The sequence below is a fragment of the Eptesicus fuscus genome, chromosome 18, assembly GCF_027574615.1.
Source record: "Eptesicus fuscus isolate TK198812 chromosome 18, DD_ASM_mEF_20220401, whole genome shotgun sequence".
Classification (NCBI taxonomy): domain Eukaryota; kingdom Metazoa; phylum Chordata; class Mammalia; order Chiroptera; family Vespertilionidae; genus Eptesicus; species Eptesicus fuscus.
Window position 1 is genome coordinate 23,447,159 of NC_072490.1, and position 17,754 is coordinate 23,464,912.

The 17,754-nt window shown below is 40.1% G+C and overlaps 1 protein-coding gene across 1 annotated transcript in view; it reads left to right on the plus strand.

Moving 5' to 3' along the window:
- Positions 1–17,754, plus strand: part of TBC1D5 (TBC1 domain family member 5) — a 463,678-nt gene that overhangs the window by 402,307 nt on the left and 43,617 nt on the right. Inside the window, exons 18-19 of the mRNA XM_028129701.2 lie at positions 1,575–1,837; positions 6,434–6,499. Of these exons, the coding sequence (XP_027985502.2) occupies positions 1,575–1,837; positions 6,434–6,499 (329 nt within the window). The remainder of the gene's footprint in view (positions 1–1,574; positions 1,838–6,433; positions 6,500–17,754) is intronic.

Below are 17,754 nucleotides of genomic sequence, written 5' to 3' on the forward strand. Positions count from 1 at the left end.
CTCCTACAACTATAATAATTTATAGTCATAACTTCAAGAACAACACTAGCTCTGAAATACTTCAAGACCATGAGTCATTTGGGAAGTAATCATTCATTCAACAATGTTTCCTTGGTGTCCTCTGTCTGCCAGACAGTTAAAGCACAGGTGCTGGCAACGCTGGAAGCCTGGAGAGGAAGTGTAGGGAGTGCTTATGGGATGAATTGCTGCTGAGAGTAGAGTAAGATAAGAATGCACCTTTGGCTTGGCAGTGCAGGAGTTATTGGTGACCTTGAGGCATGGATTCAAAGCAATGGCAAGGCCACAACCAGACATTAGTGAGTCAGGGACTGAAGAAGCAGCAGTAGCACATTAAGATACCCTCTTGAGGAAAAAAAAACACAAAAACTTAAGTGTGGGGTGGGGAGAGAGGGATGGTAACTAGAAAGGAGAGAGGGTTCAAAAGAGAAGTTAGTGTGTACACACACACACACACACACACACACACACACACACACACACACTGTTGTATGCTAATGGAATCATACAGTAGAGAAGGCGAAATGATGCAGGGGAGGGAGGTGCAGGAGTAAAGATCATGAAAGTTCAGAGGAGATGGGGTCCAGAGCCCGGATGCAGAGGCTGGCCATGGCTAGGAGCAGGACTCTTCTTCCACCGCAACAGGTGAGAAGACCTAAACTATAGGTAGATGCAGCTGCCGTTTAACAAATATTTACAAAAAATATTTGTGCTGGACAATGGCAATATAGCAAAGAGATAAAAATCCTTGTGTTCATGAAACTTTTATTCTAGTGGGGATGGGAGGAAGGGGACAAATAATAACCAAATAAGTAAAATATATAGCATGTTGGATGATGCAGAGTGCTATCAAGAAAAGCAGAGAAGTGGGGAGGGAATCATGGAAAGCTGAGTGGGTAGCAGAGTAGCGGGGTGGGTGTGTTGAGGGTGAATTGCAATTCTCATGAACTGGGCATCTGTTGTAAGTTCTATGAACTTGATGTAATTTCTGTGAATTTACTTCTTGACCCTCCAACGCATTTATTTTTCAAAATTAGATTAAATGTGGCCTACCACCCACATGTGAGGGCTAGTGCGACACCTGCTACCAGCCTCATTTCAAGGTGCCCCTTCTGTGGGTAGCCCAAGACTTGTCCAGCCCTGTGTCTCTCCTTTATAGTCCTCGTCATAGGTTTAATCACACACTTATTTATGTAATTATTTTATTAATGTATTTCTTCCATACTAGACTAGAAGCTCCAGGAGGGGAACTGTGTCTGTTTTGGACAGTTGTATCCCCAGAACCTAGCACAGGGTTGGCACGTATAGGCCCTATTGAATGAATGAATAAAAAGTATAAAAACTATTTTCCATAAGCCACATCTTTAAGAGTCTTATGTTTTATTATCTTGTGGTCATTTTTAAGTTTTTACCTCTTACTTGGCGTGGCTGATCTAGTAAATGGCCATTTTCGAAGTAGGTAAGGTATGTTTTTATACCAATGGAGTATGTGAAATAGTGCGAAATATAGTTGTCCTCTAATTTAAATAATTTCTCTCTACCTAATTTTTTTGCAGGACCAATGCCAGAGGTGCTCCCCTGAATATAAATAAGGTCTCCAATAGCCTGATTAATTTTGGAAGGAAGTTGATTTCTCCAGCAACAGCCCCAGGCAGTACCAGTGGCCCTGTTTCCGCAGGCAGCGGTGGCAGTTCCTCCACTGCTGTGGGTACCCCCAGAACCCTGGCAGAGATCCCCCGGCATCATTTGCAGCAGCAGCAGCAGCAGCAGCAGCAGAGGCTGATGAAATCGGAAAGCATGCCCGTGCAATTGAACAAAGGTAAGGAAAAGTACTAATAAATCTAAAGAAAACACTCGCAGTATAGCCTGCTTGTAAGAAACCAACTTCTGTTAATTTTTAATAAATTCATTGTATTAGGTCCTTTTAAATCACATTATCAGATACTATATTGTTCTTACTTACAAACATCTCATGAGGTAATTTGTTAAGGTATTTTTTGACATTTATATGCTGGTATACTTGCGTTTGCGTCCTGTGGAGCCTCCTAGAGTATGACATGAACTGTCACAACACAGAACTTGAAGTCACTTGGCTGTGGTGTCGCTCCCTTGGATGACAATGCTTCTGACCGGAAGAGAATCTGAAATGGAAGTCGCAGACACCATGGGCTTTGCTAGTCACAGCACCCCCCGGGCAGCTGGGTTGGGGGAAGCGCCCTTAAACCCCCACTCCAGCTGTTCCACCTCTGAGTTAACAAGCTAGAACCGTAAAGGGGGAAAAGCTCAACAGAATATCAAGCTCCAAAGTAAGTGTCTGAGTCCATGCACCAAAAATTGAACAGTAGAATGTCAGAGCAGAGGAAGCCTGGGAGGTGGCCCCATCCAACTCTCACTCGATGAGTGAGGGCACTGCTGTGAGTGCTGCTGTTGGGGGTCACTCTTGCTGCTGGGACTCAGGTGAGCTCATTTCTGTTTCTGGGCCTCTGCAGGCCTTCACCTCCCGCATGCATTTTATTCCTAAGAGAGACCTTCAGGTTCTGACTCAGAATCTTTACACTTTTACTCTCTACTTATTTTCAGAGACATATGTATTTAGTGCCCCTATCCAAAGCCGATTAGAAAGAACTGCATTTATTTTTTAGTGGGGGGACTCTGCTATCTGTACTGTAGAAAAAAGAAATAACATGATGGCAGAAAATGTATTTTTTTAAAAGTCATTCCTAAGACCTCACAGAGCATCAGGTCTGTGGCCATTTTGTTTCAAGGCAAATATACTGACACATGCCTGATTCACGTCTTAAAGGGATCCCTGTGGAATGAATAGCCATGTTCCATAACTGGTGTTGACAGTAACAATAGTAATACTGAGTCAGTGTGAAGACCTTAAGCCATGTTCCATATACTCTGTTTGAGAAGTCTGCATTCAAAATTATGAAAAATTTTAAGTTACTGGCATTTAAAATGATAAACTTAAATTAAATTAGCTTTATTCCCCAATGTTATAAAATAATGAATATTATTCAATAATGAGTGTATGTATGTGTTTCCATTATATCATGTTATCTATTGTTGCCTATATGAAGTATTAAACTTTATATATTCATATTTAAATTTCTATCAGAGTATTGTTTACCTGTATAAGACTATGTCATTTAAAATTACATTCTTCTCTTTTTAATGTAGAGCTATCATACATGATTTAAAGAAAAGGAGACTTCAAATCATTAACATGTTGTAAACGTATTTTAATACCAGGAGACATGCCCACTTACAGAATGGAAATGAATGTTATTTTATATATTTCTTAATTGTACTCTTTTATTGTTCTAAACAAATATGATTTCAATATTGCTTTGATAACAAGCTGAAGTCAGTAGTAATTCTAACTGATGGCAGGCAAATGAGTCAGAGAATCTCTTAATGCTGTAGCTTAAATTTTCTGAGGAACCAAGCCAAATGACTATAGAAATATAAAGTTGTGTCTCTTAGGAAATGTCAAGTATTAATATCACAGTAAGTGAGAAAGGAAGTGCATGAGGATGGAACAATTGATGAAAACTAAGTCCCCAGTTAGAAGAAGACAACAGAGCACTTAAGCAAAGTGTTTGGAACATGCGTATCACCACTGAGGCACTTTGTAGCTGATCCCCGTGCTGGAAGGAAGACAGTGGCCTTGTTTGGCAACTCTTCCGTCTTTTTATTTCTGGCTTGTTCTACTCATGTCAGACTACAGAAAGCTAGTCCATCTTCATATTAGAGATAAGTATTCCTGCTAATGCCCCTCCCTGCATGAAGACTTGAATAAAACAGGAATGGGCAAAGAGAACAATTTATACAAGTAGAACCTAGTGTGGGGATGCTCTTCATCCACTCACCAATGAACTGTAAGCAGGACCCTGGCGCTCTCTGATCCTGTTTCCAACCCTGAAGTCAGGGGTCGGGACTAATCCCTGGGAGTCTTCCAGGTCCAAAAATCTATGGTTCCTTTGGTGAAAGGTGACTTGTTAACACGATGGTGGAAACACTTCTCGAACACTGGTTCTTTAAGCTGGCGTTTCCCGCAGGTGTCCTGCTGAGCTGTGGCACCGAGCCATCCGCAGGTGGGTCACAGGTTTGGACGGTAGAGTGAGCACAGTGCGTAGCCTGTCAGGAGGCTTGCATTGGAATATGACTTCTGACTCTCAGAACGGAGCCATCTACGCTGTGCCTTTGAGGAAAGATAATGTATCAGTCTTTTTAGTGTCCTCTGCTGGAAAATTTGAAAGTTGTTTTGAAAAATAGCTTATTTATAAAGATGAAAATGCTTATGGTTTTCCTAGGTTAGTTAACTGTCAATCATTTGTGCTTGTACAGGGGAGCAGTTGTATGGAAAACAGAAAATTCACGTATACGTTGCTTGAAATGCATTGTCATTTGTGTATGTGTTGGGGGTGGGGTCTTAAAATAAGAAAAAGGGAGCACAGATGTTCCTCCTTAATTTTCCTGGTGATATTTAATATTTAAATTAGTTTTTAGTCTCTAAATAAACACTAACTAGAGGCCCAATGCATGAAATTCGTGCAAGAGTAGGCCTTCCTTCCCCCAGCTGCTGGCACCGGCTTCCCTCTGGCACCCAGGACCTGGGCTTCCCTTGCAGCCCCGGCTTCGTCTGGAAGGTCGTCCGGAAGGACATCCGGTCTAATTAGCATATTACCCTTTTATTATTATAGATAGGTGATCCAGAAGCAGCAGAATAAAATGGAAAGCAAGCATAAAATTGAAAAATCTCCTTCAAAAATACAGAAAAGAAGCATGCCATTTATCCATGAATAGAGAGTTAACTATGCTATAGAATTCAGGACTTGAAAGTTCGGCTAAAAGCTGTTTATCACTTGTTTGGAGTATGTACTTATCTATAGATTGTATTGTAGTTATCCTATATAATAAAAGGCTAATATGCAAATTGACTGAACATCGGAACAACTGGTCACTATGACATGCACTGACCACCAGGGGGCAGACGTTCAACACAGGAGCTGCCCCCTGGTGATCAGTGCACTCCCACGGGGGGGCGCCGCTCAGCCAGGCTCATGGCTGGCGAGCGCAGCAGCAGTGGTGGGAGCCTCTCCTGCCTCCACCTGTCTGACTGACGGCTTAGGCCTGCTCCCCACGGGCTCCTGGACATCCCCTTAGGGCTCCTGGACTGCAAGAGGGCGCAGGCCCGGCTGAGGGACCCCCCTCCCCCAAGTGCACGAATCTCGTGCACCAGGCCTCTAGTAGGAGAATATAAATGTATGTATTGTTAATTGATAGTGATGATATAATTACAGCCCAGTAATCTCCATCTGAGCTGGCCATGCTATAAATCATAATTGTAGCAAGTGGTCAAGGCACTGAGAGTATGTTATTTAATTCAAAAATAGATTTTTTACTATTGTATAAAAACTATAGGGGAAGCAAGTCTATTAATCATACATTATCACACACACAAAATATGGTGCCTTTTAAGAAGGCTTGTTTTTTGACCTTGTTAAGCTCAACATAGGCCTTCAAATGCTGTTGACAGTGACTGCTTAATGTTGAACTTTGTCACCCAGGAAGGAAATCAAAGAAGCAAAAAAATCTTCCTTCTAAATTGTGTACCTCAGCTCTTCACAGATTTCCCCTGGTGCTCCTTTTCCTTTCCTTCCTGTGTCTTAAAATGCGCTCCTTTTCCCCGTTTCCTATGTCTGTTTGTCAAATTTGAACACCTCTTTATTTTAAGCATTTACTACAGGTCCAATTTGTAAATGAAATCTTGCCTATAATCAGTATATCAAGTTTAAAGGGTGTGCCATTCACAGATTTATTTTTACATGTTGACATTTCTAAGTACATGTGGGAACTTTTGAAATCTTTTCAATACTTACTATGAAATTAGAACTTGTTTAAGTGTTGATCTGGTGATTGAAGAAACTGATTTCAAGTTTAGCTAAAAATAAATTTTGTCTGTTACAGAGGGGAATCAATTTCAAAAGAAATGTTACTTAATAAATGCATGTGATTTTTTGGTTAAAAACTTTTGAAAGAAAATATAAAATCACACTAATATTTATAGCATAATGAAGTCTGTTCAGCAAAATCTTTTGATTGCTAGAGTTTCCTATACCTTCAACTGGTAGAAACTTGTTTTATACTTTAGAGGAAATTTGTTTGTTTGTTTTCTTTAAGAAAAGCATGCCCAAATGTTTTTTAGGTAATACTTTAAAAAAAAAAAAAGTTCCTTTTAAAAATATTTTATATTTATTTTCATAAGATTGTACTGTATTTTCTGTTTTATTTTACTTTTAGTATTTTGATTGATAAATGTAGTACAACATTAAGTATGAAAGAAAAGTTGATTATTTTTTTTTTTTCGTTTTTATGAAATCTAATTCTTTTTTCTTATGAAATCTAGGTGATGTAGTTACAGGAAGCAATGCTCAGGTTTCTGTTCCTGTCCAGACTCTAACTGACCTCCAAGGTACAGTTACCATGGCAACATAGTATGCCTTTTTGCCTGCAGTATTATCATTGCCTGTTCCAAAATTCCATTGTTCTTTCTGCCCACCCTCCAATTCATACTGTTTATTGGTTCACTACCATTATTCAGCCACTGAGTGGCACTGTTGTTTAGAACAAAAGTCCCTTCTCATGTCATAACTTGGTGATGCCAAACCTAGCTGTGCTGTGGGTTTTCTAAGTTTGCACAAGCCTCTTTCCTTGCAAAATATGGGCACTCTATATTTTGTGGTGATTTTAACACTCTGTTTTATTGAGCAGCTCACACTCAGGTGTCCTTTTTGTTGCATAGGTGCTCTCTTACAGTAACTGACAAATTAGTTCTCAGATTAGATTATTTATGTGCTGTTTGTATGCATATTATTATATGTATTAGCCAGAGTACTTGTTATATTTTACCTAAAAGAATCATAACTTGAGTTTGAAATAAGTTTTAAGTACAGGCTTTGTATTATGAATCATATTAACAGAAAGTTCGGTATGACAAATCTCCATACATAACTAGCAATGATTTAAAATAAAAAATAACATTTTAACATCATAATCGTTTGTTCTTAATCTAGAAAAAGGTTTATTTAAGACATGTAAAATAATAGTAATTCATATTCAGCACCTCCTGTGGAATTTAAAAACATAAATATTTAAAGTTGTTGCATTAATCTTTTATTATGTAATATTTTAGGTAAAATATGCTAGAGAGGAATTCTGTACCAAGTGGGAGCCTAGACTATTCAAACTGAATAGAAGATTCAAATTCAGAATTAAAATTCATATAATGTTTTTCTTAATTTAAAATATACATATAATTTAGTCATGCTAGTAGTATTAAATACTGTTCTAATAATGATATGTCTTCATAATACCTGTGCTTTATGATAAATTAACAGAAAAAAATATATTGTGATTAGGAAGTGAGTGGTATGTGGCTTAAGATATTAAGAAACAAAACTGTTGCGCTAGAGGGATGTGACCTGGCTTCTATATATAGTTCTGGGTTTCACAGGTATAGTTTCAGCTGTGTTCTGGTAATTGAACCATCTGACCTTTAAGGGTTTGGTCAGCCAGGGGATTCCATGAGGAGCTGCTGTTTACTCTTCATGGTGTCTGTTATATGGTATAAACAGATGCAGTAAAATGGAAATAGAAAAGGCAGATAATCTCCAAATGATTTGTCTTTAGCCTTGTCAATTACTGCACTTAAGTAAATATTGATGTGATTATCTGATATGATGAGAATTCATGAGGCTTAAATCTGTTTCCTAAAATTAAAATCTGAGCCCTCTAGACAACTCTTTAACAAGTGTTTTGTTATCCCAAGTTCATTTGGCTGTGGGGAGAGAGGCCGCAGGCTGCCTTGCTCATTGTGACTTCTGCTCTGTGCTGTTACTGCTCATTCCCTTTACCCTCAGACCAGAGCCCCCTGAATAGAATCTTAAAGAGGGAGGTTATATCATCATTTTATTCAAATAACTGAATTGTGTCATTCATTTACTCCACAAGTATTTATTGAATGCCTACTATGTGCCAACCTCTGTTTTCATTGATCCCTTGCTTTCCCTACAGCTTTACCAGGTGGACTGGGCATCAGCCGGTGCTTTAAATGGTCCAGACAGGCCTATTTTTCTGGAGACCCGTTCAAAATTCCCCCTGCCTGCCACGCCCTCTCAGAGACTCTATCAGTCTGCGAGGGGAGGCTCCAGTCCACCAGGGGAGGTTCCAGCCCCTTTATGTGACATGAGGTGCAAATAAACAGCTTCCAGTCTGCGATGATGATGAGACAGTGTGATCATATCTCTCCTGGTGTGAAGAAGCCAGCCTGTGTTTTCTTCAGCACACTTCCTGCAGAGGCTCAGAAAGCAGAGGGAAGGAGAAGTAAACCAAAATAGTTAGTGGTGGCAACAAACAACTTTCTAACAATCTATGCTTAACAGGATCAGTAATATTAGAAGTTAGAGAACTTAATCAAATGTGCCAAACCCGTTCTATTCCCCTTGAATCTCATATTTTAAGAGTAGATAAGCTTTTCATTTCATGGAACTAAAACTATCATTCATGCTGTCCCAAATGTCTTTTTTTCTGCCAGCCTATTTCCCTAAGGGTAATCATTGTTAAGTTTCTTATGATTCCTTGTAGGAAAAAACCCCACACAATAGATTTTAAACCGAGGAGTAAAGTGGGAGTCGCATGAACGTGACTTCCTCTCTGGACCGTCAGGAATAAAGTACTAACAGAAATGTCCCAGTGCAGGTGACAGGCAGCAGGCTGGGAGATAAAGAAAAGGGAGTCAAGTCAACTAGAGTCGGACATAGTACTGACCCAGGCACCCCTTCTACTCGCAGCATGAGGGGAGAGACTGAAAACTTAAAAGCTGTCCTTGTGCGTGACCCTAGATTGGCCCTGGTTGTTGCTGAGAAATAAGAGCCCTGAAGCAGCAGACTGCCATTGTGTCCTGTATAACCAATCACCTTAAGGCAGAGAAATACAGAGCGTGTAAAACAGGTTCGGAAGCATCAATTAGCTAGAAAATGCTTTTTTGTAGAACACTCCAAAAGACATTGAATAAATGAGTTGTTTTTGGACTGAGAATAAGATCAGCATTTGCCCTTACTTTTAAAATACCTCATTCTGTTTTTCTTTAACTTCAGGTCATGCTTACTACAGCCTCCCTGACACAGCCCTTGCTAGGGGAGCAGGGAGTGCAGCTTTGCCCAGCATGGGCTCTGGGAGAGGCCTGGATCACTGACCTTACCTGTAAAGAGGGAAAAGAATAGCTGCTTCGTGGGTGTAAGAAGTGACCACCGCACCGTCCCATAGTGATGCCTCCAGAGCCATTATGTGTTTTCCTCAAATACCTTTTGGTTTTCAGAATCAAATGATGAAGGAGCCCGCTGAGCACCTCTATATTTTCTTAATAGTAACTTTCGATATCCTACAGCCACATGTTTGCAGGCAAGCCCTGGACCTAACAGTGCTTGACCGCTGTGCTCTCTCTGGGCCTTCAGGTACAGCCTGCTTCCATTTGCTCTCTGGTGGCACCAACGTGCATGTTTTTAATGAGCCAACATCAGCCCTCTTGCTCTCTGTCACTCGAGTCTGAGGCAACAGAATGTGACCCCATGGGCCAGCTGCCTCACTTTGTCCTGGGTCACTGCGTGAAGTTGCGGCGATCCCCTTTCTGTGGCTGCAGCCCTGGGCTTTCTGCTCTTCTGAGCTATGCCTCCCACCAACCACCCCCAGATTTCCTAGCCTCCCAGATACTGTGCTTTGGGGCTTTATCCTACCGTGCACTGGTTTTGGTGTCATTCTCAGTTACATAGGGATGTCAGGAAGCTCCGAAGAATTTCATCAGGCTGACTGAGCTAGATGTCCCCAGGAGTCCAACTGCCTTGGCAATACTTGTTCTCTGCCAGAAATGACCCTCCCTGAGCCACCCCACCCACACCACTCTCCAAGTTCTAAGGTTTCCCTTACACCTCTGATTGCCTGAGACAGAATTAGATACGGCCTCCTTAGTGCTCCCAGGGCACTGTTGTTTATACTCCTGTTTGCTTTGATCACCTGGGATTTTAGGTTAGTGAATGTACAAGTCTGTTTCCCTTGTACTGTTATTTTGGGAGCTTTTTAAGAGCTTGTCTTGTCCTCTCTCCTCAGGGCTGGACAGAGTTTCTATAGGCACTTCATAAGCTCATGCCCTGCTGTTTGGTTATGAATGAAAGATGCAGCTTGAGAAGTGGTCTATAGTTAGTTAAGGATGCCTTGCAATGTAAAATAACTTTTAAAGAATTGCCTTGGGTCAGAATTTCTGATAAATGAAAGTGAGTGAAGGCTTTTGGGGGCGTGCCCTCAAGCTCAGCACCTGGGGAGTGAAAGGGGTTGAGCTGAGGGGTGAGCGGACCTGCCTTGCTGTTGCTGCTGGAACCCCTGAGCCTGGGATGTCCTTCAGCGGTGTCTGCCTTGAGGCAAGGGGGTAGCCTGTACCCTCTGTCAGCCCAACTAGTGACTGACTAGAGCTAATCCCCAGGGAGGGACAGGACCTTGGGCAAGCAGCTCTCCACAGCTCAGGGACCTCCTGGAAAGGGACTCCTGAGAGCCATCCTCATCCAGCTCACCCAGAATCCGGAATACATGCCTCAGTTCTGAAGGGGTACCTGGGCAGGGCACCGCAGCAATGTACATAAGAGTGTGCCTCTAAGAACAGGCCTTAGTTTGAGTGCAGCAAAAGAAACGACTCACGTTGTCCCTGTCAGTTACAGACATTAAAAGGTTTCCAGAGCTTCAGAGCCCCTGTGCAGTTGATGGGCTACAGGTAGCTGAGAATATCGGCTCCTCGACTCGGACATGTGCAGGGCCTGGGGGTGGAATGTCCCATCCAGTTATGAAAGGCAGGGAACTCTGAGAAGGCTTCTCCTGGCTCTAGGCAAGGCTGCTTCCGGTGCCCGGCCTTTCCCACACTCTCCACAGGAAGTGTTCCATCAGCCCCTTGGGAGCATGTCAGGGACTCCATTTTCTGTGGTGTAAATGTTAGTTCCCAAAGGGCACAACAAAATTAGTAACCTAATTTCTGTAATTAAGGGGAAATACATTTTGTGCAGGGTTTAAATGTGATATATAGGCCAAGAACTTGACTGTAGCCCCACTACATCCTCCAGTATGCTAACTTTCCCACCAGGTGAGGCTGATAATGACCACACCCCTGCCTTCAGTGAGGCCTGGCCTTTGTGATACAGCACTGTAATTGAATACAGGAGGCTACCCATCAGCTTTCTGTTTGTAGAAAAAGCCATCTCAAAATGCACCTATAAGTCCTAAAAATTGGGTAGATGGACCTGTTCCCCAAATATGATTTGTTTGTTTCTTTGCTGTTTTGAATTAATAGCTGCTTGGAGTCACTGTCTGTGATACAGAAATGAAATAATATGTGTTGGCACAGTCTTTAAGTTTGGACAAATCTTACGGTGTTGCTAGCTACAGATATAAAAGTCTATGTCCTTGGGCAAGTTTATTAAACTCTTCAAGCCTCCGTTTTCTTAGATGTAACTACCTCACAATGTCATTAAGGTTAAATGAGATAATATGTATAAAGGTCCATATATGTCCATGGGCTAACATTTTGCAAATATCACATTATTGATTTTAATTTTCTGATCTATTCTTGAGTAGGCAGACTAGGGAAGTGTGTGTATCAGGAAGGTTGGAGAAAAAATGAATAGTACACAGCTATAGTACAGATAAAATCTAGAATCAATTCCTGGTCTTATTATCATTTCATCATGGAACAGTTACTTTATAAAAACTGGGATAGCTTCTTAAGATGTTTTTCTTTGATAATGTTATAAATCCTTTTAAATGCAAAATTTTCCCAAGTTTTATAGAACTTTACTTATATATTGTAAATATCAGGTAGATAGATATAATAGGTACTTCCTACCTCATTTCAGAAGTATTCAAGGCAACTAGGATTTTATAAGATTTGATATATGTAACTGCTCACAACTATTTTTTTATATTTTTTTATTGATTTCAGAGAGAAAGGGAGAGGGAGAGAGAGATAGAAACATCAATGATAAGAGAGACTCATCAATCAGCTGCCTCCTGCACACCCGCTACTGGGATTGAGCCTGCAACCCAGGCATGTGCCCTTGACTAGAATCGAACCCAGATCCTTCAGTCCGCAGGCCGATACTCTATCCACTGAGCCAAACCAGCTAGGGCCTGCTCACAACTATGAATTCATTTTGGAAGATATGGAAAAAAGTTGTAATAGTACACAAAATGCTTTCCCCAGGAGTATAATCAAATATAAGTGATTCTACCTAGCATTTTAGATTAACTTAGAATTTGAACAATATTGCCAATATTGAGAGTCTAGAGATCACACATAGAGTATAATAATAATCAAAGGAGAATTTCCCATTTATTTAACAATTCTGTGGGTCAGAAGTCTGGCACAGATCTCACCAAGCTGAAACCAACATGTCAGGAGGTTCTAGGAGAGAATCATTTGCGTTATTGGCAGCATTCAGTTCCTTGAGACTATAAAACCAATGTCCCCATTTCTTAGCTGGCTGCCATTCTCATCTTCTAGAGCAGTGGTTCTCAACCTTTCTAATGCCGCGACCCTTTAATACAGTTCCTCATGTTGTGGCGACCCCCAACCATAAAATTATTTTCGTTGCTACTTCGTAACTGTAATTTTGCTACTGTTATGAATCGTAATGTAAATATCTGTGTTTTCTGATGGTCTTAGGCGACCCTGCTAGTGGTTCTCAACTGGTTGAGAACCGCTGCTGTAGAGCCTAAGACCATCGGAAAACACAGATATTTACATTACGATTCATAACAGTAGCAAAATTACAGTTATGAAGTAGCAAAGAAAATAATTTTATGGTTGGGGGTCGCCACAACATGAGGAACTGTATTAAAGGGTCGCGGCATTAGAAAGGTTGAGAACCACTGCTCTAGAGGATGCCATGTTGACCCCTGGCCCCTTTCTCCATTCTCATAGCCAGCAAAGCCAGTCCCTCTCATGTTCAGCCATCTCCTTTATGATCTTTAGTCAGATCTCTGACTCATTCTTCTACCTTCCTGTTCCACTTGAAGGACTTCTGTGTTTACATTGGCCCACCATAATAACCTGGGGTATTCTTCCAATCTCAAGGTTCTTAACCTTAACACACCTGCAAAGTCCTTTTGCCTAAAGGTAACATACTCACAAGCTCTGACGATTAATGGTCTAGGCCAGTAATCGGCAAACTCATTAGTCAACAGAGCCAAATATCAACAGTACAACAATTGAAACTTCTTTTGAGAGCCGAAAACCGACTTCTGCGCATGGGCCACGAAGTTTCAATCGCACTGTATGTGTGCGCCCACACGTGGTATTTTGTGGAAGAGCCACACTCAAGGGGCCAAAGAGCCGCATGTGGCTCGCGAGCCGACCGGCAAACTGCGGCTTGCTAGCCACATGCGGCTCTTTGGCCCCTTGAGTGTGGCTCGCGAGCCACATGCGACTCTTTGGCCCCTTGAGTGTGGCTCTTCCACAAAATACCATGGCCTGGGCGAGTCTATTTTGAAGAAGTGGCGTTAGAAGAAGTTTAAGTTTAAAAAATGTGGCTCTCAAAAGAAATTTCAGTTGTTGTACTGTTGATATTTGGCTCTGTTGACTAATGAGTTTGCCGACCACTGGCCTAGGGCTAGGCCAACTATGTCAAACTTGCAGCCAGCGGGCCACATGTAAACCAGGCATGCGGTCTGACAGCCATGAGTTTGACATGCTTGGTCTAGGCATTATTCTGCCTGCCTCATCTATGGTTTTTAGGGGGAAGATATAAAGATCAAAATTAACCCAAGCAGAAGTAGAAAACTTTAATAGTGGAATGAACTTAGAAAAAATCCCAAAAGCCATCATTGTGATGCCTTTAAAATGTCACCAGCACCAGATAATTTTATAGCTAGATGATTCAAATTTTGAAGGGACAGATAAATTCAGTTGTGTAATTTTAGAAAAAGCTAAACATTTTTTCATTTTATTTTGTGAAAAAGCCATGTTCTTGCAAATCAACATGCTTTGGCTTCTTAGATTTATCTCTTTTTCTGTGGACTTTTAAAAGCAATTTGGAACTCAGAGCTAAGCAAACATTCCTTTTGTTTTAGCTATATCTTCCACCACCCCAAAGCAATAAAACCTACTTAACGAGTAGAGTTCCAAGGAGCGATGAGAAAATATTTTTAAAGGGAAAAAGAAAAACCTAGGTTTATAATAAATACTTCAATTTTTCCCACTACATCATCTTGGAGTAAGAAATGCCTTCCTAAGCAGGACCATAAAAACAAAAGCCATAGAGAAATATATAGACACACACACACTCATATACAAATGGCTGAGTTCCAGAATTTAGGAGGAACTCCCCTAAATCAGCTTTTTAAAATAAAATGAGCAGAGATGATTCACACGGGACCTTCAGATGACTGATATGAATAAGTTGAAAGATATTCAGCCTCACTTGTTATCAGGAAACTTCAAAGTAACATAAATTCTGCTTCCATCAATTAATCAAATAAAAAATTAGATGAATAGATAAATATATATATCATATTACATTTACACATGTGTATAAATACACATACACACATATGTAGGTTAAAATCCTAGGAGAAAGCAATTTGGAATTATTAATGTAAATTGAAAATGCACATACAATTAGACATAGCAGTCCCGTTTATGTAACTTTACCTAATAGAAATAGACAACAGTTTGTTCCTAAAAACATATCTCTTTAGACTTTTGTCATTTAGTTTGTACAGGCATAAAAAAGGAAAAATCTTAAATGTCTATTTAGGAAAGCTACAATTTTTTCTTCTTCACAGCCATTAAAAAGAGTAAGGCAGACTTGTATATAAGAGGAACACAAATCTCAAAGACCAAGTTCAGCCCAAAAAGCAAGTCAGAGAGGGAATTTTTGGAATGACAGAATCTCTGGAAATGTTGATCCATAAAAACAACAAGATCAGAAATGTCAAAGGTTTATCAGAACTCTGGAAATTAATAAAAGAATTGCAATAATTTGAAAAGCATCTATTCAAGAAAAAGGCTGGATCTCAGTAAGAACAGCATGCTTTGTAGCTTTTTAACTTGCCTTATCCCTTCCCACCCCTCCCCATATCTGCCATAGTCTTTGATAACCATCAGCCTTGCAACCACGGGAGGAGAAAGAATGGACTTGCAGCACCCTAAAAGTCCCATCCCCAGTCAATGGTAGCTGTTTGACTTGTCCAGCAGCTTCCAGAAAAGCCTCATCCATAGTGCTTGTCTTTATTTGAGAAACCCTGTCCATAGGGCATCTATCAAAAACGGTCAGTGGAAATTGCTTAACATCACAGCTGCCCAATGCAGAAGTGGAGCAAACAAGATGCTAACCAAAAACTTAACGGGAAAACCAGCAGCTAGCAAAAAACTTAGAAGGAAAAATCAAAGACCCATTAGGGTCTTTGGAAAGCTCCAATATATTCCTGGTATTCTAGAAGGCCACACACAGTCAGGAAAGAATTGAGAATGGCTCCATCTCTCAGCTCTGGATGAACCGGAGGCTCTGCATTGGCAGGAATGAAGGCTAATGCAGAATTGTAAATCTCTGCTGGAGCACTGAGGTCATGCCCCAGCCAAGGCTTAGTGGTTCAAGGCAGTAAAGAAAAGGAAATCTCTGTCTCTTTACTGACCACTAAGCTAACCAAGCAGACACTTCAGTGGCCAGAAACCACAAAGAATATGGACTTAGCAGAATTAGTTTAGCAAAGTCACTAAAAACAACAAATAACAAGAAAAACAAGTCCAAGGGATAGGATGGGATCTAATTTCCAGAGCTGCCACATTATTTTATTAAAATGTCCACTTTTCAATAAAAATTCTGAGACATACAAAGAAACAGGAAAATAGAAAGTATGGCTCATACACAAAGAAAAAAAAAAGCTGTCAATACAAACTACCCTGAGGAAGCTGAGACACTGGACCTACTAAAGACTTTAAATCGGCTGTTATAAATATCTCCAAAATGCTGAAGGAAACTGTCTAAAGCACTAAAGGAATGTATGAGACCAGTTTCTCACCAAATAAAGAAAATTAATAAAGAGACAGTAAATTCTTAAAGGACCAAACAGAATTCTGGAGTTGAAAAGTATACTAACTGAGATAAATAAAAAATTCACTACAGAACAGCAAATTTGAGCTGATACAGTCAGAACTTGAAGATATGTCAATTGAAATTATGAAGTCTGAAAAATAGAATGAAGAAAATTGAACAGTCTCAAAGACTTAGGGAATACCATGAGGCATACCATTATGCAAATGATGAGAGTCAAGAAGGAGAGAAGGGAGAAAAGGGCAAAAGGATATTTGTAGAAATGCTAGTGAAATATTCCACAGGTTTATGAAAAAACAATTATACCTCCAAGAAGCTCAATTAATTCCAAGCAGGATAAACTCAAAAGACATCCACACTTCGACACATCATAGTCAAACTTAACACATTGCGGACCAGTAGTTTTACCCAGTGGTCAGATAAGTTTCTATTGAATGAGTACAAAAAACATTTTACATAAATGTCAAAGGTACGCTTTAAAATTAAATACCCATTGCATTTTGAAGTTGTTTATTACATGTTCTTACAAGCTAATATCTTTTTAAAGTATAATACTTTGTAAAACACTGTGTAATAGGAAGTGAGAATTCTCATGATCCGTCCACAATGTGTTAAAAGCCAACAACAAAAAATCATGAAATCAGAAAGAGAAAAACAATTCATGGTATCCAGGGGAACCTCAATAACATTAACAGCTGATTTTTCATCAAAACCATGGAGGCTAGAAGGCAGTAGGGTGATACAGTCAAAGTGATTTTTTAAAGAAGACTGTAAACCAGTAATTCTATAGCTAATAAAACTATCCTTCAAAAAGGAAGGAAAATTAAGGCAGTCACATTTAAAAACAATTAATTGCTAGCAAATCTGTCCTACAAGACACAGTAAAGGGAGTCATTCAGGCTGAAATGAAAGGACACTAGAAATTAATTCAAATCTATACAAAGAAAAGGAGTAATGATAAAAATAACAACATAGGTAAATATAAAAGACAGTATAAATGTGTTTTGCTTATATCTTATATTGTTAAGATGGCAATACTACCCAAATTGATCTACATATTCATAACAATCCCTATCAGAATCTCAGGTATCGCCCTCACCAGTGTGGCTCAGCGGATAGGGCGTCGGCCTGCGGACTCAAGGGTCCCAGGTTCGATTCCGGTCAGGGGCATGTACCTTGGTTGCGGGCGCATCCCCAGGTGGGGGTGTGCAGGAGGCAGCTGATCGATGTTTCTCTCTCATCGATGTTTCTGACTCTCTATCCCTCTCCCTTCCTCTCTGTAAAAAAAATAAATAAATATTTTTTTAAAAAAAAGAATCTCAGGAATCATTTTGGGAGAAATTAACAAACTAATCTTAAGACTCAAGTGGAAATGCAGCCCACCTCTAATGTCCAAAGCAATGTTGAAGGAGAACTCACACTCTTTGATTTCAAAGCTTACTATAGCTACAGTAATCAAATGCTACATGACACAGACATAAAGATAGCCGTGTATAAATTGAATAGAGTTGAGAACATAGAAATAAACCTGTAAATTAATTTTAAACAAGGGTGCCAAGACCATTCAATGTGGAAAGAATAG